Here is a 27,744-nt window from a genome sequence, read left to right on the forward strand (position 1 = left end):
GAGCGCGATCGTCCTCTGCAGCCGCTGCCTTACATCAGCGACTGCCGCCGCTCAAAGAATTTGTGGGCGAGGAGGGCGACTGGGGCGGCTTCCAGCGGCGCTTCCTCGCTCACCAGGAGATGGCACAGTGGACAGACGCCGAGGCTCTCCGAGCACTGCCAGCACTCCTCGACAGCGACGCCCTCGCCACACTAACATCGGCAACGAAGGAGAGGCGTTCCACGCTGCGGAAGGCGATGCAAGTGCTGTCCGCTGTGTATGGGCCACCATCGGACTGTCGTCAACTCTTTTACGATCGCCAGCGGGGGACGAAGGAGTCGCCCCTGGCGTACCGTACAAGCCTCCTGGCGCTGGCAAAGGAAGCCTTTCCACGAATGGACGACGAGGGGATCGACGCCATGGTGACAGAAAAGATACTTTTGCTGGCGGACGACTTAGACATCGTCATTGTCGCACAGGACGATGCAGAAATGTGCTCCCTACAAGCGGCCCGTCTCCTCCACGCAAACCTGTCCTCTCAACGACGGAAGGCCAGCAAGGCGGCGAGCGGGCGCGCCGTCGCTGCGGCCACCCTCCCGGCGGAAGAGGTTTGCGCCATCAACCATCGACGGCAGCACGGAGCGGGAGCGCGGGAGGACCGGGCCGATTCAAGCCGTCTACAACGTCCATCGTCGCCACCAGCGCTTCCACGCTGTTATAACTGCGGCATCCGGGGCCACGTCGCCTCGGGGTGCCGCTCTCCTCGGCAGCGCGGAACGACACCTCAACGGGACGCCGGCCCTCGTCACAAGCTCCACCATCATAATCCGGCGAGTCGCGGCACCCCTCATGTTTGGCCCACGCACACGCCCGTCACACACTCGAACACCGCAGCGAAGGGGGGGCAAATATCGCGTACCATGGCACCAACACGCACCGCTCTGGGTACTCACATTGAACCCAGCCAGTGGTCCGTGTTGGCCCATCGGGTTGTAGCCGCGTCATCGGGGTCGTCGGCCGTTGTGGGTCACATCGATGGGGTCGAGGTGCGCATCCTGGTCGATACAGGAGCATCGGCGACCATTATTTCGGAGTTGATTTATAACATTCTCCCTGCCCAGAGCCGTCCTTTGATGCCTGTTAATGTGCCATTCTTTGCTGCTAACGGGGGTTCACTTGGCATCATCGGACAAATTCGAGCCCAAATTTGTGTCGGGGATATTAAATTATCTGGGCCGATTTTTGTTTCCTCCTCGCTGGCGGTTCCGTGCCTGCTGGGGACGGATTTCCTGGCCAAAATGCCGATTAGGATATTAATCGATCAGGGATGCATTGAGCTCCCATCGGGCCGACGCATGGCGTTTTTGCCATCCCCCGCTACGAGCCGGACGGCGTTCGCGACGGTGCCGGCGTTCGTAGATAGAACGGTGCGCGTTCCTCCGGGGGCGCAAATGTTAATTCCTTTGAGACTTCGGCGGCCCTTCGCTAAGGGCATTGGGGCTCAAGGGGTTTTGCTGGGACCGTCTAGGGCCGGGGTCAGTGGACCTAATTTACTCCCGGCCCAGACCATAGTGAGAGGGGATGGAGAACCCTTCATCGCGGTCCTCAATGTGGGCTCGCAGACGGTGGTGGTCCCACAGGGGACCGTGCTTGCTCACGCAACGCCGGTGCCCTGTGAGGAACCCGTCGCGAGTCATGTCGGCGCTGCCCCTGCACCGCGACCACATTCAGACAGCGATGAAGGGTGGCTCGAGGCGCTTTGCGCGGGATCGACGGACCTGTCAAATTTAGAGCGCCAACGTCTTAAGACACTACTGAGGGAATTTTCCGACGTTTTCAGTCGGGATAAATACGATTTGGGCTGCACTCATCTGCTGCGTCACCATATTGATACGGGTGACAGCGCGCCAATACGCCAAAATCCTTTTCGGTTGAGTCCCGCCGAAAAGGACCATGTCAAATCGGCTGTTGATGACATGCTAGCCGCCGACATAATTTCTCCCTCCAACAGCCCTTGGGGAGCGCCGATCGTCCTGGTTAAGAAGCAGGACGGTTCGTTGCGGTTTTGCGTTGACTTTCGGCGCCTTAATAAAATTACGGTTGCCGACGCATACCCGCTCCCACGGATGGACGAATCGCTTGACGCCTTGGCGGGAGCGCGATTCTTCTCCACATTGGACTTACTTTCGGGATTCTGGCAGCTTCCTCTGGACGATGATTCAAAGCCTAAAACTGCTTTCCGTACTCCGCACGGCCTGTTTCAATTCAACCGGTTGCCGATGGGCTTACACTCAGCGCCGGCAACTTTCCAGCGGTTGATGGAATTGGTTTTGGCTGGATTGCAATGGGAGTCGTGCCTGATTTATTTGGATGACGTCATTGTCTTTGGCAAAACTTTTGAGGAACATCTCCAGAGGTTGCGGGCGGTTTTCCTAAAGATGCGGGCTGCTAATTTGAAATTTAAGCCCCAAAAATGCCATTTGTTACGCGAGTCGGTGCGTTATTTGGGGCACATCGTGGGGCGCTCAGGTATTTCTACCGATCCCGCCAAAACGCAGTGTGTAAGCTCCTGGCCGACTCCCACCTCAGTGGGAGAGGTTAGGAGTTTTATTGGGTTTGCGTCGTATTATAGACGCTTCGTCGCTAATTTTGCGACTATCGCCAAACCCCTACATGCTTTAACATCTAAAGGGGTTCGGTTTTGCTGGGGTCAGGAGGAGGAGGCTGCTTTTTGCTCCCTTCGGGATGCTTTGGTAAACGCTCCTCCCCTGATTTACCCTGATTTTTCAAAACCGTTCTTGCTCGACACCGATGCGAGCAACACGGGTATTGGGGGCGTGCTCTCCCAGGTGGTTGACGGCGTGGAACATGTGGTTGCGTACGGCAGTCGGGTGTTGTCTCCAGCGGAGCAACGGTATTGTGTCACCCGTAGGGAACTGTTGGCAATTGTCCATTTCGTCCAACAGTATCGCCCATATCTGTACGGTCGGCATTTCACCGTCCGCACAGATCATGCGGCACTGCAGTACGCCCTGAGGGTTCAACAGCCATCGGGACAATTGTCCCGATGGTTGGAGGTCCTCCAGGATTACGATTTCCAAACCACATACCGTAAGGGCGTTCGCCACACCAACGCGGACGCTCTGTCACGCTTGCCAACCACCTCCGAGTGTGCATGCCTCCTGGGGTCTGGACGTTGCAGGCCTCCAGGGGACACATCGGTACCTGTCTTGGCGGCCGCCAACGACGACGATGCAATGGTTCCTAATTCAATCGAACAGCAGGGCAAAGATTCCCTGTTGGGGTTGCCCGTCATTGAATGGGGGCGCCTCCAGATGGAGGATGTCTCCCTCCTCGGGTGGCGACGTCGCGTTGGCGGTGCGGCGGGGGGAAAAAGTGGTGGTTCCGACGCATGGGAAATGTGCCAAGGTCTGCTAATGCATTGGGACGGGAAGTCACGTCGACATCGGCTGGTTGTCCCTACTGGGTTGCGGGGTAGGGTGGTATGGGCCGCTCATGAGCGCCTCCTACACCTGGGGACCCAAAAGACTCTCGCCTTGCTGCAACTTGATTTTTACTGGCCTGGCATGACGAGGGATGTGGGGGATTTGTTGGGATCGTGCCCTCAATGTGCACAACGCAAACCGCCGGCACGAGAGTCTAACCCGCCCTTGCAATCGATCAAAGTGTCCAGGATAAACGAGCTGGTCGCTCTGGACATTTTGGGACCATTCCCCGCCACCCCCAGAGGGAATAGATATTTGTTGACGGGTGTCGAGTATTTTACACGCTGGCCTATGGCCTGGCCTTTGGCCAACCAGTCGGCAGCAGCCATCGTGGAGGCCTTTGTTCAGGGTTATGTCCTGGACAAAGGTGCTCCGGAGAGGCTGCTGACCGACCAGGGCAGAAATTTTTCCGGTAAACTACTCAGACAAGTCTGCGATCTCCTGGGCACAAAGAAAATTCGGACCTCCCCATATCACCCACAAACTGACGGGATGGTCGAACGTTTGCATCGCACCATCTCGTCCATGTTATCACAACAAGTTTCGGACTCGCAAACGGATTGGGACCTACAAATTCAGGGGGTCTTGGCGGCGTACCGGATGGCACCCCATGCGGCTACGGGGTTTTCTCCCTTTTACCTCATGTACGGCCGAGAACCAGACCCGCCTGTTCGTGCCCAGTTGCGGATCCCCGTGCCGCAGGGAATAACTAATCTGGCTGACCACGTTAAATTTAATCTGGACAAATTGACCGAGGCACGGGATGCTGCAATGCAAAACTCTGACCTCCGTCAGAAGGCAAATGAGCGCCTCAGATTGAGTCGAGCGCACATGCTGCAGTGGAAGCCGGGGGACAAGGCATGGTTGCACTGCCCCCAGGTGCCACTGGCAACCTCCTCTAAACTTGTGCGGCCGTGGCGGGGCCCTGTGGAAGTGGTGGAGGTGTTACGTCCGCAGTGCGTGCGCATCAAGTGGGGGAAGCGGCGATGGTTCGTGCACCCCTCCAGATTAAAACCCTTCGCTGCGGTACACAACCCCACTTCACACGCGCGTGGCCAAACATGTGGGGGGTCGGCCGACTTGCTGGGTCCGTCTCCGTCGCTCTCACCTAATGCCTTGCCGGCTGTGCCACCTTCAGGAGCATCAGGAGTGACGGGCTCACGCCCGATCACCCCTCCTGCGGATGCCGAGGGTCACGCGGAGTCAGAGGAATGCTCACCTCAAGACGGACAGTCGCCACCTGATGGTCCGCCACGCGGGGTTACCCCGTGTGAGGGGCCCGCTGCAAGGACGCGCGCTAAAATGCGCAAACTGTTGTGAGGCCGGAAAATGTGTACATAGCTGTTGTGTTTATTGGGTGTTGTGTGGATGGTGTGGTTCCCGCTCCTCGGATGTACATATGCTGGGTTCACCGTTTGTTGTGTGTGCGGGGTGGGTTCCCTGCTGGTTGTATATAAGCTGTTTTTTTACGGAATTCGTATTTATTCGGGGGGGGTGCGTCGGGTTGTTTCTCATCTTGTTGTTGCGTTCTTGTTCTGGTTCCTGTTATTGTTCAAAAATAGTGAGGCACACGCGCGGTCAGGGGGTGAAGGCACCTTTATTGTCAAATTTTTGTATGTTGGCAGCCGGGACGGCTGCATGCTATGCGGGGGGGAGTGATGTAGGGGTGTTAGAGAGAGAGCCCGTTATGCATGGCAGCCTATGGTAAACAAACACAGTAGGCGGGGCTACATGTGTGCACAAGCAGGTGCCCTCTGCGACGTCCGCGCCAGACACCCTGGGGGGTCGATTCGGTCGTTATGATCCCCCGGGGCCCCACCCCTCAGGGAGGGGTGGGGTATAAAAGGGGATTGTATCGAAGGGCTCGGGAGTGATGTTTAGCTAAAGAAGAGGAGGCGGAAGACGTCTGAGATAGAGCCCTGGACTCCCCCCTGGTACGCCGTCCTTATCAGGACCGCGCAGGCTCGAGCCAGTGGCGTGGTACCAGAGCCAGAGCCAGTGCTGGTCTGGACTCTGGGTACCGGGCCCGACTGACCAGTGTCGGGCCAAGATAGCCTCCCCTAGCCCATTAGTGGAGGACTCAGAGGCAGGCTAGGGTTAGCTAGAGAGGTGTGTCCTCAGATAGACGGGTGAGGGGGCCGATACCCCCTCAAATGTGTATGTCACAACGTTGGTGTAAAATAAACAAGTGTGCCTCCAACTCCGGTGTGAACGAGTCGTGAGCGTTACTACATATGCAAGGGGTATAACCAAAGCCGTGCCCGACTGCCGTTGTCCTCCCAGTGGCTATCATCGCACACCGCGGCCGAAGGAGGGAGAATCGAACGAGGTAAATCAGGCTCTACAGAGAAGACAGAGAGAGAGAGGAAAGGAGGCCATTTCACAATAAACACATGGCTACAGACACACACACCACACCTGGGGGTCAGCTTCTACGAGTCAAAAAGGCCACACCAGGAGCAATTAAGCACAGCTGTGTCCACACTAGTCTTGGGATGACCTCCGGAGGAAGGGGGAAAGTACGGCCGAGCTGATAACCCTCGGCGCCAGGATGTCCGCCGGAGCCAGAACAAAAGGTTAACCAAGCCTGACCAGATGAATGCGAGGGGCGTGATAGTGGGAGGAGCTTCAGGCTCTGATGTGTCTTAGGGAATAAATCCCTACAACGGTAAAAGTCCGGGGTCTGGCCCCCGTAATCAACCAGTGTTGAGTCCAGCTGTGGAATGAGCATGATGCACAGACAACACTGGGAAGGAGCAGCGAGCGGCGTGGCCACGAGCGCACTGCAGCTGTGGACCAAACCGCCGTTCAACACATCGCTGTGTATTGTTCGGGAAGAGATAAGATAGAAGGAACTTTAACTTTACACTCACTCACTATTTTTAACTCTACCTTGTACAGGTTGTGGGCCAAGAAGAATCTCAGCTTGCATGCATCACACACCATAACAAAGGAATTGTGTATTGTCGCGTTACCATGAGATATTAGACTATTGTTTTATTTTAATCACGTGATCATGGATTCGATCATGGATGCTTTCTATTTGATACGCATTTGATGACCACGCGTTCTGTACAAATATTTCCATTTTGAGGTGTTACCTATTGTTTTGGTTTAATCACGTGATTGTGAGATTTGGCCATTGATGATTTTATGATCATCCAGTATGGATTGATGAGTATGTATATTTGCATGGGCGCTATTGATGGTATTCTGATGATAAGAGTTTTGTAGATGTGAGGGTAAGTTGATATTAAAGTAGTTTAGATTAAAAACAGGTTTCCGAGTGCTTATTTCCTAAACTCATGCATCATTGTCGTAATGATGACCTGTATCCTGCGGTAAGATCTGAATCCCGAGACCTGACATAATTACACACATAATTGTTAAAGCGCGAATCAGTAAATGATGAAGCTAAAATAATTTATATTATCACGACTGGCGATACATACCCCTAAGCAACGAGATAACTAATAATCGCACATACATAATCACATACACATACATTCAATACACATTCCTAATTACACTTAACACACATTTTTTTAAAATTACACTCACACTCAGTTACATTAACATTTAAATATTTAACGTACATTTTCACCTTTTAATTATTTTAGTATTTTATCCATATTTCTGATAACAAATTTTAAACAATATATACAACGCTGTACTGATCAGTAAGATTAAGTATGGTCCCACAACGGCCATCATGATGCTTTCATCAAGCTGTGAATTAATAACAGGACTATAAATGAGTATACATTACTAATCAGCAGCCAAAGTGGTCTATGGCACGATACTATCCCAACCCGCCTGCCCTTCCCGGTCTTGTGCTGCCACTAGGCAACCTCAAATCGTGCAATGCTGCACTGACAACACCTGCTACAACACCAGCCCTCCAGAAATATTTAAACAGCCACCACTGCTGGCTGTAGCTATAGAGGTCGTGGTTAGGTGCAGGACAGAGGTGGTCATCACCTGCTTGCCATCGCGCTCCGTCAGGGTCCCACCGCTCTGGGTGTGGCCAGCCAACATTCCTCCCAGCATCACAAAGTCGGCCCCGGCTCCTGCCACACGCACACACGTAAAGGTGATGCTGAGCCCCTCCTCTTTGGAGCAAGATGCAATGCAAAAAAATATAACTGCTTATATCTCACGCGTGCCCATGTGCCCGATCGCAGCGAAGCAGGGTTGAGACCGGATGGTGCTGGGATGGGCGACCAATGTGCATAGCAGGTGCGATAGGCTGCAGGGCTACGTGGTGGGCAGCAGAGGGCCATGCAAAAAAATTAATCGTTGCACTATGCTCCCATGTCTAAGCTCCCCACCTTCGCCAAACCCGCGCTGACCAGTGTGAAGTATGCTCAAAGAACCCCCGTGACCCACATGTGGGCGAGGCACTCATCCTGTATGTGTCCGTAGATTATACATTCACACTTGAGTTGTGTCTCGGGCTGTGCTGACATTGCATGAAGCTTTGTTAACAATAAAAAAATACTTTAAAATGAAAGTCAGGTGATGTCCTAGCGTTCCAGTGACATTCCTGCATTGACCTCTTAAAAAGTACGAATTTTTTGCCCGTCCAAGGACAAGTGTATATTGCAGTAAATCTGAAATATTCAATAGAAAAATTGTTCAGCTCATGATTATTAATGAGGGGGGGGGGGTGCGGCATGTGGAGTGCGCGACCTTCTTGTGCGTTAGTGTAAATTTCCACGCGGGCATGAATATTAATGAAGGGGGGGGCTATTTTGCAGTGATATAACGCACGGATGTTGCACTGTGCTGCGTAGATTTATTTTTTACCGTCACTTTCTTTAAACGGCATATTTGAAGCGACTTTGCGTAATAAATTATTTCATTCAGCTCGACCTTCCTCTGCGTTGGTGTAAAAATCCACCCACCCATGAATATTAATGAGGGGGGGTGGGTCTCATGTGAAGTGACGTCACGTGCGGGACACACATTCTTGGCTTATTTTAGTAGTAATGAGAATGCTGTCGACAGATTGCCACGCTATAAGTGACCGTAACTTTCAAGTCTTTTTTGTGTGTCTCATTAACGAAACTGAAACATTATAGCCGGTGCCGAGGCCCAGCGGCAGGGTGTTCGCTGCATGTTGCACAGATTCGCAATTCCAATCAATCGGCCACCCTCACTTTTTTACTGCGGGTGTATTAACCGTAAAAAAAGTTCATAATCAACGTTTTTGGGTTTAGATCGTTGATTATTATGAATAATATTGGTCGCGAAAGCCTACGTGTAAAAAAAGTACAGTCAATTCTCCTATAACGCTGTAGTAGTTGCGTTCCTGAAGACCACCACGCTATGAAAAAGAATCACGTTATAATAAATCATATATAGTATAGGGTAAAGCGCAGTCCGCACTAACACATGAGATGCGTACACAGGCTGAACAAAGGCCGAGGAACGTGGGTAGCATCTAGAAGCTTCCGGCAGCATCCCGCCGCCTTGTGTGATGCCACACCAAGGCAGCTGTACAACCAATTAATACTACTCGCGCGACATAATTTCTGTTCACTCAATCGCGTTATATCCAATTTGCATCCGCGTTATAAAAAATGTGTTCCCTAATACATTAATAGCGTTATATCCAATTCACGTTATAGGAGAACAGACTGTGAACGATCCACCCACTGTCATTCCAAACATGTCGGCCGTTATGTGCAGGCATTATGGTCCAATTTTTCCGTCAAATTTAAAAAATGTACCTGCAAAATTACTCAATTGGGACGACACATAACACCGTTCCCGACTGGCGGACCATATCCGTCTGTGAAACGCAGTGCCCTCATGCTAGACCTGCCCTATAAGCAGGGCATGAACACAAAATGTTTTAAATAATTACATTTGTTATGCAGCGTAGGTATGAATCTGCAAGAGCTGTTTGCGTTTTGGATTGTGCCTTCTTTGGCGCATGTTTCAATATCGCTTTTAGTGACTGGCCAATCATTGAGGATTTAATGAAAAAATATTTTTGTTTTCACTCACAATAGGAGCATTGAACGATGCACACAAACCTGAAATATTTCCAAAATATATTTAATACGCATGGCCTAGATTTGTATCACTAGATTCTATGTGCAGCAAACAGCAACAAAAACAGACACTTGATTTTAATTGAAAACCTAAAATAATGATAATTAGATTCCTTGTAAAAGGTTTGTTTGGTGTTTTAACATCTTAACACCTGTTTTGTTGCCAGAAAAAAGGGGAAAACCCTATTATCATAATTATAATTTGTTCAATTATTTATTGGTTAAATATATTATAAGATTAGCTGCGTTGGCAGTGGGTGCACACTTATACAAGGGTTTGCCTGATACTCAATAATATTAGGCAAATGTATAAACTTGTAATCAGATTTTTTTTTTTAATTTAATTCTCATCAGGCCCTATGGTGTTAAATGAAGTCTCCAATCCTTATTAACTATGTATCTCTGATCTCTCTCTTCATGTGCTATGAAGGATGGCCATTGTCCAAAACCGAGCCTGTTTTTTTTATTTTGAAGACAGTTTTATTGACGAATGTATTATTGAGTAGTTTCCTGTAAAACTTAATAGCCCACAAAATATCATTCTCCACAAAGTGATAGATTTTTGTTGAGTAGGAGGATTAAGTGGATAAAATAGTTATTTTATTAAAATAATTCTGCAGTTGATAAAACAAAACAAAAACTAAGGAAAGTAGACCGAAAGTGTTCCCATGAAGCTATATTTTTTGGTAAAATATACAGGGTGATCCAAATATAGATACTGCACTGAACAAATAATGGGACATCATGGAGAACAACATTTTTATTTCAAATCCTCTTTGCCAGCTGTCCCCAACCTTTCTGGCACCAGGGACCGGTTTCGTGGAAGACAATTTTTTCACGGACCGGGTGGAGGGGGGGTCATCATTGTGTCTTTCCCCCCTTTTCAAAGAAGCTCTCCAGCAACGTTTGTTTTTTACTCATGTTGGCTACTAGGGGTTAGCAGCTTGTGGGCTTCCCAAAACTGTGACCGAGACAAGTGCGCAGTGCGGGAAAGAGGCGCAGGTGGAAGTAGTAAATAATAAAATCATGGGCGGGCTACGCGCGGACTCACCGCTCTCACCTCCTGCTGTGCGGCCCGGTTCCTAACAGGCCACGGACCGGTAGCGGTCTGCGGCCCGGGGGTTGGGGAGCCCTGCTCTATGCCATCCATCAATCTCAATACACTCATCAAGCATTTTAACACCTTCCTTACTTTTGAAAAGTACATATTTATCCGGGAGAGCCACACTGGGTCGTAGAACTCTTTATTTCAGGAGGGTCTTGGATTGTTTTCATTTTAATATGTTTTCAGCCAATTTCTGAGTGTGTATCCGTGTGGGAGGAAACCAGAGCACCCAGAGAAACTCCACAGGATTAGTCCACGTGCTGCACTGCCTTCTCCTGGCGAGCTGGATTACAGGCGTGGGCCATCACTGCCCAGCACTTTGTCTCATAAAGCCGGTCTGATTTGCTTACAATAGGAAAAAATATAGTATTAAAGATACAGGAGTCCCTCGGTTAAACGTTTAAAATCCATTCCACGAAAACTACTGTGAACCAAAATCAACTTGCAAGAAAGCTGTTTCCACTGCCAAAACAGAATGTAAAGAAAGCCAGTCGAGGTCTAAACGCTCATAAATGGGCGTTGCTGATTGACTTGAGGGCACGGCTCAGCCTACTTAATGAGTGCTCGGATTGGCCAACCTTGGCGCCCACGTGCATAACGTGAACGTACCGTTAATCAACATTTTAACGTTAATCGAAACCATGGGGTCCTATGGGAGGCGAAACGTCCATCAAAAAACATTTCATCGATGTCACTGTTAACCAAGGGAATACTGTAGTGATAGTATAGTCATTACAAATCAAAGGGGTATCTATAAATGGATCACCCTGTATATACATGAATTACCAACTTTGTTCCAGGACACCCCTGCAAACCACAAATATTACATTCCTACTATATTTGTCACAGCCAGCAAGGAGGCTGACCACTCCATAGCAGGAACCCATTTGATGTTGAGCTGACCCAGTGGAAGCCAAAGCCACACAGACACATATCACGCACACACATCTCATCTGTGTAGCTGTAAATGTAGTGACTGTGTCACCGATAACTTGTGTGAACACACGAAAGCCTGTGGTAGTGCGTGCGTTTTTGCAAAGAACGCATGCTCATGCTTGCATGTGACATGGAAGCTTAATTCACGCAAATATCTCGCTACAGTGGCGAGGATTTTCTCCGGGTCTTCCGGATATTCCCATCACATTTAGAAACATGTGTTTTAGAGTGTTTGGTTGCTATACATTTCCACACGATAAGCCAATTCGTTGAGCTATCATTTTTGACCAGGTCACTTCTGAAAAAAGAGCTATATAGCTTAGTGGGCCTTACCTGGTAAAATAAAAAAAATATGTTTGATAGTTTAGTAAAAAAGAAATTCAGAAACTGCGATTCCTTACCAAATGCCTTAGCTACGTCGCCCGGGCAAGTGCAGCCCCCGTCCTGCCAGAGATGCACACACATAGAGAAATACACGTTTCACCTAGTAGGTACGAGAGCTGTTACATGAAGACAGAACATACAAACGACTTACAAAGCGTTATACAGCACGTGTCTCATTGCGAGCAGGGCTAAATGGCCGGTGGTAAATACGAACGACGGAGTAGTAGCCTGAGGAGGAACACGCCCAGAAATTACAGAGATGGAGCCATGAAATCAGCTAATGTGCAGGTGCTAGATGGATTGCTACATCGCAGGACGGTGATAGATGACGCCGGTTCCACCCGAAATGTGCCCAATCTCATCAGAACTCGGAAGCGGAGATCCAACAGCGTTTGGAAATTGAGCATCCTCCATGAACTCGGCGACATCATGTGACCCAACCCCCCAAGTTTTTGAAATCAATAAAAATGTTTTTGTTGTTAACGCTACAGCAATTCCATTATAATTGTGCTATGTGATAGAATCTCAACATGAGCAGTGTTTCACCTCGAGTGAGAGAATGTTCTGTACAGCAATACTTATGAAAATTGTTAATTGGCTTCTTCATGCACGTTGTGAGCAAATATTGTAGAGCAAACCCTTCCCTCTCGCAGGGTATTATCGCGATTTGCGGTTTCGTGCCAAACTTATTGAGGCACAATTCGCCTGTGGCTCGATCATTTAAGGGATGACCGCACAATTCCTGTGCGCATCGTAACTGTACTGCTCGCGGCCTATCACAGGGGCCAGGTCATGTGTTCTCAGCGTCCAGTGAGGTAGTCAGGTTCAGCCGCACGATTTTTCTTTCTGTAGTGTGCAGTACTGTACGCGGATACGTGTACAGTATTGCACGCTACATTTTTTTTTCATTCTATACATTTGTAATGCGGGCGTAAGCGACCTTCCGGAGGTGACGTCACGGGGGGTGGAGTCATGTGACGTGGGGGTAAGGTTCGGGGCTTTAAGCGGGTAAACCGGAAGGGGAAGGGAGTCGGGGTGCGAGCGGAAAAGAGTGAGGCCACGCGGGCAAGTGTGGAGAGGGGGGGCGCCGACGGCGATCGGGAGCCAACCCCGAAGATAAGAGGAAGCTGCGGAGTGGTGTGCAGCTGGGGAGGAGACAGCCAGGAGGGCTGCGTGTTAGAGGCAGCGGTGTGGCTGCCAGGAGGAGCTGCGGAGAGAGAGAGAGAGGGGGCTGCTTGTTAGAGGCAGCGGTGTGGCTGCCAGGAGGAGCTGCGGAGAGAGAGAGAGAGGGCAAGAAGCTGTGAGAGCTGCGGAGGGAGAAGAGCAGCAGAGAGTACAGCCAAGGGGGGCTGTGTGAGAGAAACAGCAGCGGAGCTGCTGTTGTGGATCGGGCTGACATTGGAGTCAGCACCGTGGAGAAGCTACAGAGTAAAGACAGCCGTGTGGGTGTACAGCACGAACCGAATAATAAAGGACACTGGGACAGACATCGTGGTCCAGTCGTTTATTACACTGGTGTCGGAAGTGCAACGGCATGTCGAAACAAGTGAGGAAGAAAGTTAATCCGGCGCCTGCATCGGCTTCTTCGTCCGACGACGACGAACTCCCTCCAACCACGGATCCTGTTGGGGTGGTGGAGGAGAGCCAGGCTGAGGCGACCACGGGAACGGGTGTGGAGGATGTTGGCGCGGTGGCGGGTCCGTCGACATCATCAGACGCGGATCAACGATGGCAAGCGATGGCGGTACAACTGGAGGCACTTCAGGACGTCCTGGCGCATCTATGCCATCTCGTCGCGCCAGGGACGATGGATGATGCAAGTGGTGCTCCGCGGGCCGCCACGTTGCCTGTCCTGCCGCCGCCATTGCCCACGCGGCAAGAGGCCGCCATTTTGCGCGCTCCGTGGCGCCAAACCGCCATCTTGGCCACGCCGCGGGCCGACGCCATTTTGAATTTGCCATCACAACCACCACCATTGGAAGACGGCGGGAAGAGGAGTCGGAGTCGCCACCTTACAACAGTTAAAGAATTTTCCGTCGGTGGGGACTGGAGCGCGTTCGCCTGCCGCTTCTTGGCGGCGGTACGCACAGCAAGATGGACCGATGCGGAGGCTTTGGAGGTGTTGCCGACTCTTCTGGACGACGAATCTGTCCGATTCTTCCGTTCCATAGCGACCGATAAGAAGGCAACTTTATGTGGTGTTTTTCAAGAAATGGCCGATGCTTATGAGCCACCAGATGATGCGCATCGGCGATTCGCTCAACGACAACGAGCACCAGAGGAGTCGCCCGTGGCGTTCAGGGGTGCGGTGCTGGAGCTGGCCATGGCAGCTTATCCTGAGACGCCACAGGACCTGCTCGAGCCTCTCATATTAGGGAAAATGTTGGAGTTGTCTCGGGATCTAGGGATCCCCATGCCTGTGTGTGGGCATGAGAAGCTAACTTCCCGGATGGCTGCTAAGTGTCTCGATGCGCAATTCAACCTCCGTCGCTGGAAACAAGTGACGGCGTGGACGGGGGGGCCCGTCAAAGAAGGGGATGCGCTGGGGTGGGACCCTGCGCAGGCCGTCTATGTTCCGGATGACCGGGGGCCTCAACAACTGACGGCCGCCTCCGCTCCATGGACGGGACGCGGCGGGCCGAGACCGCGCGCGGTGCTACCAGAACGGGGCCGTCAGGAGGCGAGGCCTGCGCTTCGGCGCAACGAGGCCGAATGTTTCCGCTGCGGGCGTAGGGGCCACTACGCCAGAGACTGCTGGGCCCGCTTCCCGGCTCCGCCGCAGCAGGAGGCCTCGGCACCGGTCAAGTCGGCTAAAGATCCTCCGAAACAGGCATGTCGGCACGCACCAGACACTCGGCAAGGCTTTCCACCTCACCCACCACCTGTGTTGCGCGATCCTATTGTTGTTGTTAAAGAAAGGCCATCGACGGGGCCTTGTCATTCAGTTACGCAGTGGCGCAAATTGGCACGGAGAGTTGTCGCGGCCGCTACGGGTTCGTCCACTGTACCGGGGTCCATACAAGGTGTGGACGTGCGCATTTTGGTCGACTCGGGGGCGTCTGCGACTATTATATCGGATGTCATTTTCCATCTGTTGGGCATTCCGTCGGGGGCTGTGCGTCCGGTTTATGGGTCGTGCGTCGCTGCGAACGGGGGTAGCATGGGCATCGTGGGTCAGGTGGATGCTAAGATATCTATTGGGGATGTGTCGGCCTCGGGTGTTGTGTTGATATCGAGATCTTTGGCGGTTCCTTGTTTGTTAGGCACCGATTTTTTGGCTAAGATGCCCATTTTGATCAAAATCAATGAGAATTGTATTGAACTGCCGGGGGGCCGTCAAATCTCGTTTCTGCCGTCGCCCTGGGGGCGACCTGCTTCGGCCGTACAAGTGCAGGCGCTGTCCGTCGCATCTGTGGACATCCCACCTGGTACACAGATGCTTATACCCTTGCGGTATCGGAAGCCCCTGCCTGATCGGCTAGGAGCAGTAGGGGTCTTGTTGTCACCGTCCGCCACGATAACGACCGGGTTGGCGTTAGTGGGGGCACAGACCATCGTCCGGCCGGATCAATTACCGTTTTTACAGGTGCTTAATGCGGGGGGAGAAAACGTCCGTGTCCCGGCCGGTACGGTTGTGGCACATGCCACTACGGCGTTTGCGACCCATGATTGTCCACATAGCCGGGGAGTTGTTGCTGGGGTTTCCGAGCCAAGGAGTTCGGATGATCGTTGGGTTGCTCAATTATGTGACGAAAATTCTTCCCTGTCCATGGAGCAACGTGGTGCGCTGCGTAAATTGTTGTTGACATATTCCGATGTGTTCAGCTCCGATGATTTGGATTTGGGCCGCACTTCCTTGCTTTACCATCACATTGAGACGGGCGATGCTGCCCCTATTCGATTAAATTCGCATCGGATGAGTCCTGCGGAGCGAGAACACGTACGGGGGGCAGTGGAAGACATGTTGGCTGCGGACATTATATCGCCATCTAACAGCCCATGGGGCGCTCCAGTCGTCTTGGTTAAGAAGAAGGATGGCAAATTGCGATTTTGTGTTGATTTCCGCAAATTGAATAAGATATCGGTGGCAGATGCGTACCCTCTGCCGCGTATGGATGACTCCCTCGACGCATTGTCGGGGGCTAAGTTCTTTTCCACACTGGACCTCTCTTCGGGATTTTGGCAGCTTCCCCTTGACGAGTCCTCACGGGAGAAAACCGCATTCCGTACGCCTCAGGGGTTATTTCAATTCAACTGTCTCCCGATGGGATTGAATGCGGCCCCTGCTACATTTCAAAGATTGATGGAGCTCGTTTTGACGGGGTTGCAGTGGGAGACATGTCTTATATATTTGGACGATATCATTGTCTTCAGCCGCACATTCGATGAACATTTGACGCGGCTGGAGACAGTGTTTACGAGGATGCGTTCTGCCAAATTGAAATTCAAACCAAAGAAATGTCACCTACTGCAACGGTCCGTCCGCTATTTGGGGCACATTGTGAGCGCTGAGGGAGTGTCCACGGATCCGGAAAAGACGGCGTGCGTCCGGGATTGGCCGACTCCGGCCACCGTGGGGGATGTTCGGCGGTTTTTGGGATTTGCCTCGTATTACCGAAGATTCGTGCCGGGTTTTGCGACGATTGCGAGGCCTTTGCATCTCCTTACGGGTAAAGGACGGAAGTTTGTTTGGGGACAGCCGGAGGAGGCGGCCTTTCGGAGTCTGCGTGATCTATTGGCCACGGCCCCAACATTGGATTATCCCGATTTCGATCACCCATTCATTCTTGATACGGACGCGAGTGACACAGGTATTGGGGCGGTGTTATCACAGTCTAAAGGGGGTGTAGAGCGTGTCGTGGCGTATGGTAGCCGAGTCTTGTCTCCTGCGGAAACCCGCTACTGTGTCACTCGCAGAGAACTATTGGCGGTTGTTTTTTTCCTACGGCAATTTCGACCATACCTCTACGGTCGTTCTTTTATTGTGCGTACGGATCATGCGGCCTTGCAATATGCCCTTAAAATTGACCAGCCATCCGGACAGTTGGCACGTTGGTTGGACACGCTACAGGAATTTTCCTTCCAAATTCAACATCGGAAGGGTGTGCGCCATGCGAACGCTGACGCACTTTCCAGATTACCGCGGCGCGGCCCTTGTAAATGTGAGTCGGGGACGCATAGGTGTTCGCCGATTCCAAACCCCCCTCAGCCGCTCACGCTGGCCGTCGAGAAGTCGGACACTCCGATGGAACCGGGACCGGCTGACGGGGTTTTGAATCTGCCGCGGTCTGTCTGGATCCGGGAACAGATGATGGATGAGTCATTGGTGTCCTTGCGGAAGCGGTCTGCTAAGGACAATGGGAGTCCGAGTACGGCTGTGGGGCCGCAAACCGCTCTCCGAGATGGTCTGCTTATGTGGCGGGAGGGGTTCCAGGAACGTTGGCGCCTGGTGGTACCAACGTCCTTGCGGTTCGAGTTGATTAGAACCCTCCATTGTGACACTCTCTTACATTTAGGGGTGCAGAAGACCTTGTTGACGTTGCAACGTCATTATTTTTGGCACGGCATGGCGACAGATGTCGTAGGGCACGTGCGCGCGTGCCCTGCGTGTGCACAACGTAAGCCGCCGAAACATCCTTACGTGCCGCCTCTCCAGTCGATTCAGGTGTCTCGAGTCAATGAATTGGTGGCACTGGACATATTGGGACCTTTTCCACCATCGGCGAGGGGTAATAAATATTTGCTGGTAGGGGTTGAGTACCTCTCCCGTTGGCCGATGGCCTGGCCGTTGCCCGATCAGTCGGCCGCGGCCATTACCGACGCCTTTTTGTTTGGGTATATTATGGATAAGGGGGCGCCTGAGAGACTCCTCACGGACCAGGGCAGGAATTTCTCTTCTAAATTATTGGCGGAAGTGTGCGCGGGCCTTGGGACTAAGAAAGTACGGACATCCCCATACCATCCGCAGACGGATGGTATGGTTGAACGGCTGAACAGGACATTGTCTGCCATGCTTTGCCATACCGTGAGTGAACAACAATCAGATTGGGATCTGCACATCCCCGGGGTGCTTTCGGCGTACAGGATGACGCCTCATGCGGCTACAGGATATTCGCCGTTTTACCTTATGTATGGTCGGGAAAACGTGCCGCCGGTGGATGTGCAATTGGGAACTGGGGTGAAGGGACCTCGGAAACCACTTCCTGAATACATCCAGGACACGGTTCGCCGAGTCACGGAGGCGCGGGAGAATGCCCGCGTGGCTACGGCCAAAGCCCAGGCCCGGAACGAGCGATATGCGCGACGGTCTGAGGGGGAGTGCCCTTGGAAGGTTGGGGACCTAGCCTGGCTTCATTGTCCACAGGTACGTCCGGGGACCTCGCCGAAATTGCACAAACCCTGGCATGGTCCCGTACGCCTCATTGCGGTTCCCAACCCACAGACAGCACGCGTCCAGATTGGGTCTCGTCGCTGGGTTGTGCATACGTCGCGCTTGAAACCATATGTTGCTCCCTTACATGATGCGTCATCCCCCAATATTGCCTTGCCGGGGTCTGTTGCTGCTGACTCTCCCCTGCCTGCGTCCATTGATCTCGCTAGAGCGCCTGTCGTACCTGTTCCAGACAGGCCGGCCGTGACATTGCGGGGGACGAGGGGCCCTGCTCGGAGGACGCCTGCCAGGTCTGCGGGACCTTCGAGCCCTGCAGCCCTTCCGACCCAGCTGCGGGCACGGTCACAGGACAAGCCCAAGACTAACTCTTTAGAGACACGGGACGGCGGTGGACGTCCAGCTGCGACAGGGGGATTACCCCCTGTCGTTCCTCGACTTTCATCGCGTTCCCGTTCTGCGAGTGGGCCGTCGACCGTCCGGGACGGGCCGGCGACCCGCACACGTTCCAAATCGCTTACGTTTCGTTGATTGTTGCTGTCTTGTTATTTTTTTCTTACAGTTGTATTTATTGCATGCTTTTGTACGATCGTTGATGTTGATTGCGTTGTTGTTGTTCTTGCTGTTACATTATATGCTTAGTGTCCTTTAGGGGGGGAAGCTCGGTTCGCCGCATTACGATTTGCTATTGGTCAGCCGAGGTCGGCTGGGATTTTTCTACGGGGGAGGGTGGTGTAATGCGGGCGTAAGCGACCTTCCGGAGGTGACGTCACGGGGGGTGGAGTCATGTGACGTGGGGGTAAGGTTCGGGGCTTTAAGCGGGTAAACCGGAAGGGGAAGGGAGTCGGGGTGCGAGCGGAAAAGAGTGAGGCCACGCGGGCAAGTGTGGAGAGGGGGGGCGCCGACGGCGATCGGGAGCCAACCCCGAAGATAAGAGGAAGCTGCGGAGTGGTGTGCAGCTGGGGAGGAGACAGCCAGGAGGGCTGCGTGTTAGAGGCAGCGGTGTGGCTGCCAGGAGGAGCTGCGGAGAGAGAGAGAGAGGGGGCTGCTTGTTAGAGGCAGCGGTGTGGCTGCCAGGAGGAGCTGCGGAGAGAGAGAGAGAGGGCAAGAAGCTGTGAGAGCTGCGGAGGGAGAAGAGCAGCAGAGAGTACAGCCAAGGGGGGCTGTGTGAGAGAAACAGCAGCGGAGCTGCTGTTGTGGATCGGGCTGACATTGGAGTCAGCACCGTGGAGAAGCTACAGAGTAAAGACAGCCGTGTGGGTGTACAGCACGAACCGAATAATAAAGGACACTGGGACAGACATCGTGGTCCAGTCGTTTATTACACATTTACCGTACAAGTTATTTCTAACACTAGAAAACATTAATCGTATTTTACATTCAAAATACCTCCTGTTTAATGTTTGGATGTAGGATAACATAAAACAAAAGGAGGGGGTGTCGTATTACGAACCGTGAACAAAACCCTAGTTTTTCCATTTGAGTTTGCGGATTGTGGATATTGGCAATTGTGGATATTTTCAAGAATGTAACCGCTGTAAGGGGCAAGGGGTTTGCTGTACATGCTCTGAAAAACAGTGTTGTCTCGTTCCATCATTACCAGCCACGGTGATTTGTAAACATCAGCACTGGGAAGGCAGAGGCAGCTGGGCGATACCACCTCCGCTTGCACTGGTGCAGACCTTAATAGGTGCTCGCGAACAGCACGTGCTCCGACAGACAGCCTAATATTGGCTGGTCCGGCAGCGTCCTCACCGAGATGATGTGCCCGCCGAGTCCATGTGCAGCGTCCCCACACTCCAGCACGGCGCTCAGCTGCGGGTATCCCACGCCGGTCTTGGTGCGCGTCGTGCACACCGAGCCTACACACACGTGTCGACACACAGACAAACAAGCGCGGTAAGACACACACGCACAGACAGGCTAACACACACAGACATGCAGACAGACAAAAGGACATATATACAGACACACAGATGGAAAAACACACACACAGACATGCCATGCAGGCAGACGCACAGAAAAGTACAAAGATAGACATAATAAAACAGGCAGACGTACCGATACAAAACCCAGACGAGTAAAGACATACTTACATATATGCACAGAGAGTTAAATACAGACAGGGAGACATAGAGACACACAAAGAGAAAGATTCTCCATTTAGCCTTTAACAGACTGTTAGGGCAAGTGCTGTTAGCGAGTACCCATGAAGGCTGGACCGGCACATGAGGGGGTGGGTGACCAACACCATGCCCGGCCGCCTTTGTCTCTCCAGTGGCGATGTTTACACACCGCACCAGGTACTCATTTGAGGCTGAGTCGACTAAGGGGAGGCCCAGGACCGGTTCAGATAATCGTCACTGGTGTTGGCCGTGAGCGGGAATCGAACTCGGGTCGCCAGGTTCATAGTGCAGCATGCTAACCGTTACACTACCGCTACCCACTCGCACACACACTAACACACACACACAAACTGACATGCAGACACACATACGGGAGCTTGTGCTGTTCAGTAAGGTGCAACATTGCTGTGTGCACCTATGCCACAGAACGTGATTTATACGCACACAGGTCTTCTGAAAATAGCATGCAGAATGCACCTGCCTCATCAGATCTCGCAAGCTAAGAAAGTCGGAGCCTGGATATAGTGCTTGGATGGGTGACCACCATGCAAAATAGATGTTAAGAGCTTGTGGGGCTATGTGGTGAGAAGCTGCTGAGGGCAGTAATGCGTCCTGCCCAAGCCCACTTCAAGGTAAATAATTGACATTATTACAACAGAATGGGAAAGTTTCCTCAATTCCCCCTGCCACCATCTATCCAGCATTATAAACTGGAACACCACAGTCAGTTGATGGGTAGGTCACGTGCGGTGGGATCGTGAATGTATAAATACCTCTTCCAGCCAGCGTGGAAGAGAAGGCCAAATACCCTCCAGAGGTGTTCCCTCTCGTTGGAGGCTCTTCCACCAGCAGAGGCATGAGCAAGCAATTGCAGGGCTGCACCTTTACCTGTTATATTTTTAACGTAATACGGTTAAATGACTGACCACTCCGCACATGCGAAATGATGATCAATACCCACCTGGGCCGATTCCAACTTTAATGATATCAGCCCCAGCCAAAAGTAGTTCCTCCACCATCTCCCCCGTCACCACGTTGCCCGCCTACATGCACGAAGACATGGAGGTTATGAAATACATCACAGCAGATGTAAATCTCAAATGATGAAAGACTGAATTGAGTCACAAATTTGTCTTGCTTTGCGACCTAGTTGAAAGGATGCAGTCAGACAAGCACTAACAAGCATGCTACCAATGACCTCGTCATTGTGAACGACAAACATCAACAGACAATTTCAAAGGGCTTCAGCGGATTTAGATTGCTCTGTGCACACACAAGGCCGTTCACATTATGTAACCAAACACTGCACGCAATCACACAATCGTGCTTTTCCTGCCGCAAAAATACACGCACAGCGCAATAAGAAGGTTACACGCCACAGGTGGCGCGGACATTTTATAGGTCAGAGTGTTTGAATGACGTCACGAAGGGGTAGGGGTGTGTGAGGTGAGAGGACGGTGAGGGTTGGACGGACAGTGCTCAGGTGATACTATAGATGTGTAGTAAAATATGGTCGACTGTATGGAGGTGCTGTAGCTGACGGGAAAGGACATGAGGGTTACTTAGTTTAACATGATTAATTGTATTAATGTGCTTGTTTTTCCAGGAAAGGCTGACAGAGTCTCATGACTCGTTTTCAAGAGGGTCCTCCTAAGTTTCAGCAAAATGGGGCGATGTCGCTTTGTGGAATAGCAAGCGAGCCATTTGCGGATAATGTTCAGCATTGGGACATTTGTCCAATACTAGTTACATTGTGTGTTTATTTTAGCGATGGAAAGAAATGGATATCCTGGAGTACCAGTGTGAACTGTGGAGAAATAATCTCCATAACCGATATGGTGTGGGTTTATCTATTGGCAGGAGCTACAGTATATTTTCTTCTGACAAATTGGGTGGGGGGTGGCAATATCTCCCCCCCCACCCCTGACTTCACTTTGGAAGCTATGATTACAGTTACAGTGCGTTAGAACGGGTCTCCGAAAATCGTGGCAAAATTACTCTGGGCATCATCTTACCATGATGGTGTGATCAGGGAACTTTTCGCGCACGCTCTTGACAAACTCGACGAAGTGCTCCGAATAGCCATTGGCGACGTCCAGGCAGATGTAGCGGACGGCTGGCACGGCCTGCAGCACAGCCGAAATACGAGCCAGGTCCTTGGTGCCGCTGCCTGCGCTCACAGCAACGTGCTGGAAAGAACACAGACACACACACACACACATCTACTGTGTAGCCATTAAACACACTGTTGAGGCAAGGACACCATTGTCTGGAGAGGCACGGGGACCGATTCTGATCATGCTTTCCAGGAATGTTAAGCATGGCAGCATGTCGAACCGAGGTTTCTAGGTCCATAGTGCAGTGCACTCACTGCGCCATCACTCTGTACGTTGGCAAACACGCACACACAAATGCGGGCACTGAGTATTGTGATGGGACCGTACTCAAGACTTGCCAACATCGGTTCAACAATGATGGCAGGTCCACGACAGCGCGATTGCAACCATTGGAGTAATTTGGTTCGCATAGCATATACGAAGTGGGGAGGCCCTCCTCCAGCAGTGGATTGACAAAAAGGCTTTACATGTACACGTGATCATATTTTAGCATCATACAATGTAAATTGGTGCTTTCATTACACCGGTGCAACCAGCAGTGAGTATCTTCCAACTGTTGTTACCTCCAAACAGTCGGGGTTTTTGGATGCAAATTCCACCCAGTCGTCCAAGGAGTAGTGCTTGTGCACAGCAGTGAAGAGGGTGTGCTGCAGACAAAGTACATTCACAATTATTTTAGCATGCCCGCACTGGTATAAAGGGCTTTTAAGGCTCACATTTTGACAACGGTGCTGATTTTGACGAGAAAAACTGATCCGAGTGGTGCGAGCCGAACGACTTGACATTTAAAACCATATGACATCCCCATGCCGATGGCTTTATTATTGACTCATGATTGCTTCGTCTTTATCAACTGAGACTGAAGCTACAAACGGACTGCTGAAAGCCACGTACATACAGCCATAGAAACTCTACTCGCAACAAACTTTTGTCTAGCTTTTTGTCATTTTGGCGATCAAGGTCACTCTTGCAAATCAGACTCTTATCTTATTGAGTTCTCACATTGTTAAAAAAAAATAAAAATCTACTTAGGCCTCCCCTAAAACAGTAGGCCATGTACTGCCTCTGCTAAACTCAAAATACACAATGAAAATTAAAGTGCACCGCATTCATAATGACCAAACAGCTGTCTGCAGTGACAATGGTGTATAATATGGAGACATGCAGTCTGTAGTTATACAGTACTTGCTAGCATTTAGAATAGTGCACAGATTACAAAATCATGCAGTCATAGCGACACCCAGTAGCCTGCAGTGCAACAACATGACCACCCAAACATGTCCATCCACCACCGAATTGGGGACCATCACCTTACTCTTTGGTTATTTCGGTAAAGTCATGTCGATATAAAAATGAAATAAAATAAATCACGACGTTTCGGTCGTCATCAGATGACGGACGCTTGTGTTGTGCCCGAAACGTCGTGATTTATTTTATTTTATTTTTATACCTACGTGACTTTACCCAAAAAACCAAAGAGTATGGATTCCTGCAGTCACGAAAGCTTCAGACCATCACCTTGTTTAAGGCCTTAACCATCTCGAAGGTTCCCACGGTGTCCATGTTGGCAGCGATGATGGGGATTCCTGTGTAGGTGCCCTTGGAGTTGCGGAAGGTGAAGGTGCGAATCAGATCAACCTGGAGGGCGGAATAACGTAACGCGTTGTTCCATTAGCACCGTGTCGGTTTACGTCTCCGATGAGTGTTCGGATTGTGCCGAGTGTTGTTCGGAATGATGTCCAACGTTTTGCTCTATGAGCTTAAGAAACGCATGTGTTGAGAATGTGGCTGTTCTAAATGTCCACGTGATAAGCCACGTCGTTGAGCTATCATTTGCGTCCAGGTTGCTTCAAAAAAAGAGCTGTAGAGCTCAGTGGGCCTTACCTGGTAAAATAAACAAAGTTTATAGAATAGTTGTTTTTTATAACTTCAGGAAACTGAGTAGCTCGCTATCACCTTCGTTGCCTGCCGCTGCTATTGGTGCTTCGTGCCACCAAAACAAAACTCATTACAACCCAATACAATTTAAAACAAACATACACAGTGATAGTGGATAAACACGTATTAAGATTAAAGCCGGACATGAGATACGATGATGTAAATTACTGGGTTAATGAAATTCTTCCGTTTGATTGAGCATTGTAGTTTTATTTTCAGTTTCATTTTTTTGGTATAGCCCTGTGAGCCATTCGGCTCTTGAATCGGGTGCAACCGCAACAAACAAAAACATGAGCAAGAAAACATCTTAAAGTGACTATGCGCAAACAGAAAAATCCAGGAAAAGACAGCAAAAAATCTTCCAGAAAAAAGCACCCTTACACCAACTCTCTGTGCAAAAATCCCAGTGGAATGCAAGTCAAACAACAAACAACCACAAGACAACTTAGATTAAAGCCACCATTCTAACTCCGTACTACAACAAACAAACATGGCCAAACCAACAATGGATGTTGTCAGCTGAGAAAGTATGTTCGCTGCAGCTAGGCCTCGGCAAGGTAAGGTAATTTACCCTTTTTACCGGGTAAAAGGGTAAAGGTAAAGGTGTCGACATGCCAAGGGGTAAGGTAAAGGGTAGGGTAAAGGTAGCTCGGAAGAATTACCCGGTAGGGTAAAGGTAGCGCGAAGTATTACCCGGTAAATCCGGTACCTTATTTACTGCTAAACGATTCGTGGCGCAGTCCGTGGCCTCCATTTAATAAGTAATATTTTTTTTTTACTTTATTAAAAACACGCTTTTATTAAATGTATGAGTAATGGCAGAACTCCACGACTCCAGGAAGTGGCCCCGAAGCTTGCCACAACGTAAGGGACCATGGTGATTTACAGCCAACGTCAGTTGAGCGTGGACAATTAGACCCAAGCCGAAACATAACATATAAAAAAGATTGTTTAAAAATATATAGATTATTTTATGATAGAATATAGTATTGTCATCAGTATGACATAAGTATACCAAGTTTGCAGTCCATACCACATTGGGAAGTGGGTTAAAATTGAGTTACAAGATTTGAGGATACAACGACAACAACAACAGAGTTAAAAGAAAGCATGTAAAATTGGAATAATCCAGTGTGTTCTATATGTATAAAGCGCTCTACCTACCATTTACCGGTATCAACCTTGTTCATGTGTAGTAGTACCCCAGTAATTACCCTGTAATCGGGTAATTTGTATGGGGTAAGGGTAAAAGGTAGGGTAAAAAGGTAGGCTCGTTGCTTTTTACATTTGACCTTTTACCTTACCTGCAAAAGGGTAAAAGGTAGGGTAGAGTGATTGTATTGTGGTGAGGTAAAACGTAGGGTAAAGGTAGGCTCGTTGTTTTTACCTTTTAACTTTTACCTTACCTTGCCGAGGCCTAGCTGCAGCCTAAAACAGCCTTGTCCATGCATGCTGGTCGCCCAATACAAGCACTGCCCAGGAGGCTAAATCCAACTTAGCTTCCGAAACATGGAGCACCAAACCAAACCTTCCCACCACCCCCATCCACTGCCAGCCGAACGCCCCAATAACACAGCACGCCACGTTGGTCATGGGGGTCGTTTGACCATACTTCACCAATGTCGTGGTCAGCTGACGGCACCGGTGAATCCCCCAACAGTAACGCAACCGATTTAAAGCTTTCGTGCCTGCAGGGATTTATGTTCTTGGTTCTTTTGGTAAAGTCACGTAAAAGGGAAATAATAAAACAATAAAATTCTCACGACGTTTCGATTGCAACACAAGCAATCATCATCAGGTGTGAAAACCACAGCAAGAAAGTTTGAAAAAAAAGTGGCGGCTTTCACACCTAAAGTGGTTTTCACACCTGATGATTGCTTGTGTTGCAATCGAAACGTCGTGAGAATTTTGTTTTTATTTTTAATTACTTTATTATTTCCCTTCTACGTGACTTTACCGAAATAACCAAGATTAGGAACGCGACCATCAACGAACCTTACGGGTCAACAGCGGCCGTGGTAGCAATACTCAACACGGGGAGTGGGCCCACGCTGCCAGAACGTGGCACCGTCTCTCCCGATTGTCCCTCCTAACTAATGGGCGAAAATCTGTCACGACGACTGTGAACCCATAGTCCAGTAGTCTACGAGTTCGTACGACTGTCAACCCACAGTGCAGGTAGTCCCCGACTTACGACGGCCCGACTTACGCTATTTCGATCTTACGATGGTCGATACGACAAAATTGTAAAATATTTAAAATTTCGCGCGGTAGGCGAACGCAGCAGCGTGCGAGGCACGATGCCGTAAGTTGGGACGCTGCCGGGATGTTATGCATCTCACGCCTTGCGTGAAGTTGCAGTTCATATAGGTGGGCTAAGAATTGACCTTGTTTTTTTAAACTTTACATTTCACCGTGCAATAGAGTATTGTATTTAATTAATTAATGCTGTATATAGTTTATACAGTATTGTACTGTAAATGGCTCTGTTTTGGCTAAATTATCACTATAGGCCATCTTCGACTTACGACATTTTTGACTTACGATGGGGGTCGTCGTAACGCATCTCCATCGTAAGTAGAGGACGACGTTTTGTGTTTGCCGACCGGGGGAGAGTTACACGATCACCAAATCATGGCGAATGCCGGCTGTTATTAGCACAGCGGTCGAGATAACCGGAACGGGTGCGTGGTGGTCATTCGCAAAGGGGAGTTCATACAACCAAGACAACAACCACCATCATCATCGTCGCCACCGCGGTCTGACCTCGCTCCTGCTCTTGAGGGTGCTTCTCTTGGGCCGCAGGAGGACATCCTTGAAGTCGAGCTTCACGTCGTTGTCAATTCGCGGCATCTTCGTGCAGGCGACGGAAAAGGAACCTTCGAGCGAGCGACAGAGAGAATCAGAGGGAAACTAACCTCTAAGCTGGCAAACGCGGACGCTGGGGGGATATCCGAGGGAAAACGTCTGAGCTGGCATGATCGGGTGTGGGGGGAGGGGTCACGTCACGCCGGTGAAACTTTTCGCCAATAGGAATAAGTAATGCTCTTAGGTTTTTTCGGTAAAGTCACGTCGGTAAAAATAAATAATAAAAATAATAGAAATAATCATAGAAATTAAATTATAATAATTATGACAATTTTATAAATAATAATAAAATAAAATTATAATAATTTTAATAATTTTATTTCTATTATTATTTC

The 27,744-nt window shown here is 50.3% G+C and overlaps 1 protein-coding gene across 1 annotated transcript in view; it reads right to left on the bottom strand.

The window, feature by feature from the left end:
* LOC144942065 (GMP reductase 2-like) overlaps positions 1 to 27,462 on the bottom strand; it is a 35,190-nt gene extending 7,728 nt beyond the window's left edge. Inside the window, exons 1-8 of the mRNA XM_078868724.1 lie at positions 27,308 to 27,462; positions 24,122 to 24,241; positions 23,167 to 23,250; positions 22,502 to 22,675; positions 21,448 to 21,529; positions 20,116 to 20,222; positions 11,990 to 12,032; positions 7,467 to 7,555 (exon numbers count right to left, since the gene is read on the bottom strand). Coding sequence (XP_078724850.1) covers positions 7,467 to 7,555; positions 11,990 to 12,032; positions 20,116 to 20,222; positions 21,448 to 21,529; positions 22,502 to 22,675; positions 23,167 to 23,250; positions 24,122 to 24,241; positions 27,308 to 27,394 — 786 coding nt within the window. The 5' untranslated portion in view covers positions 27,395 to 27,462. The remainder of the gene's footprint in view (positions 1 to 7,466; positions 7,556 to 11,989; positions 12,033 to 20,115; positions 20,223 to 21,447; positions 21,530 to 22,501; positions 22,676 to 23,166; positions 23,251 to 24,121; positions 24,242 to 27,307) is intronic.
* Between the last annotated feature and the right edge of the window lie 282 nt (positions 27,463 to 27,744).

The sequence above is a fragment of the Lampetra fluviatilis genome, chromosome 26 (genome assembly GCF_964198595.1).
Source record: "Lampetra fluviatilis chromosome 26, kcLamFluv1.1, whole genome shotgun sequence".
In the NCBI taxonomy this organism is placed as follows: Eukaryota; Metazoa; Chordata; class Hyperoartia; order Petromyzontiformes; family Petromyzontidae; genus Lampetra; species Lampetra fluviatilis.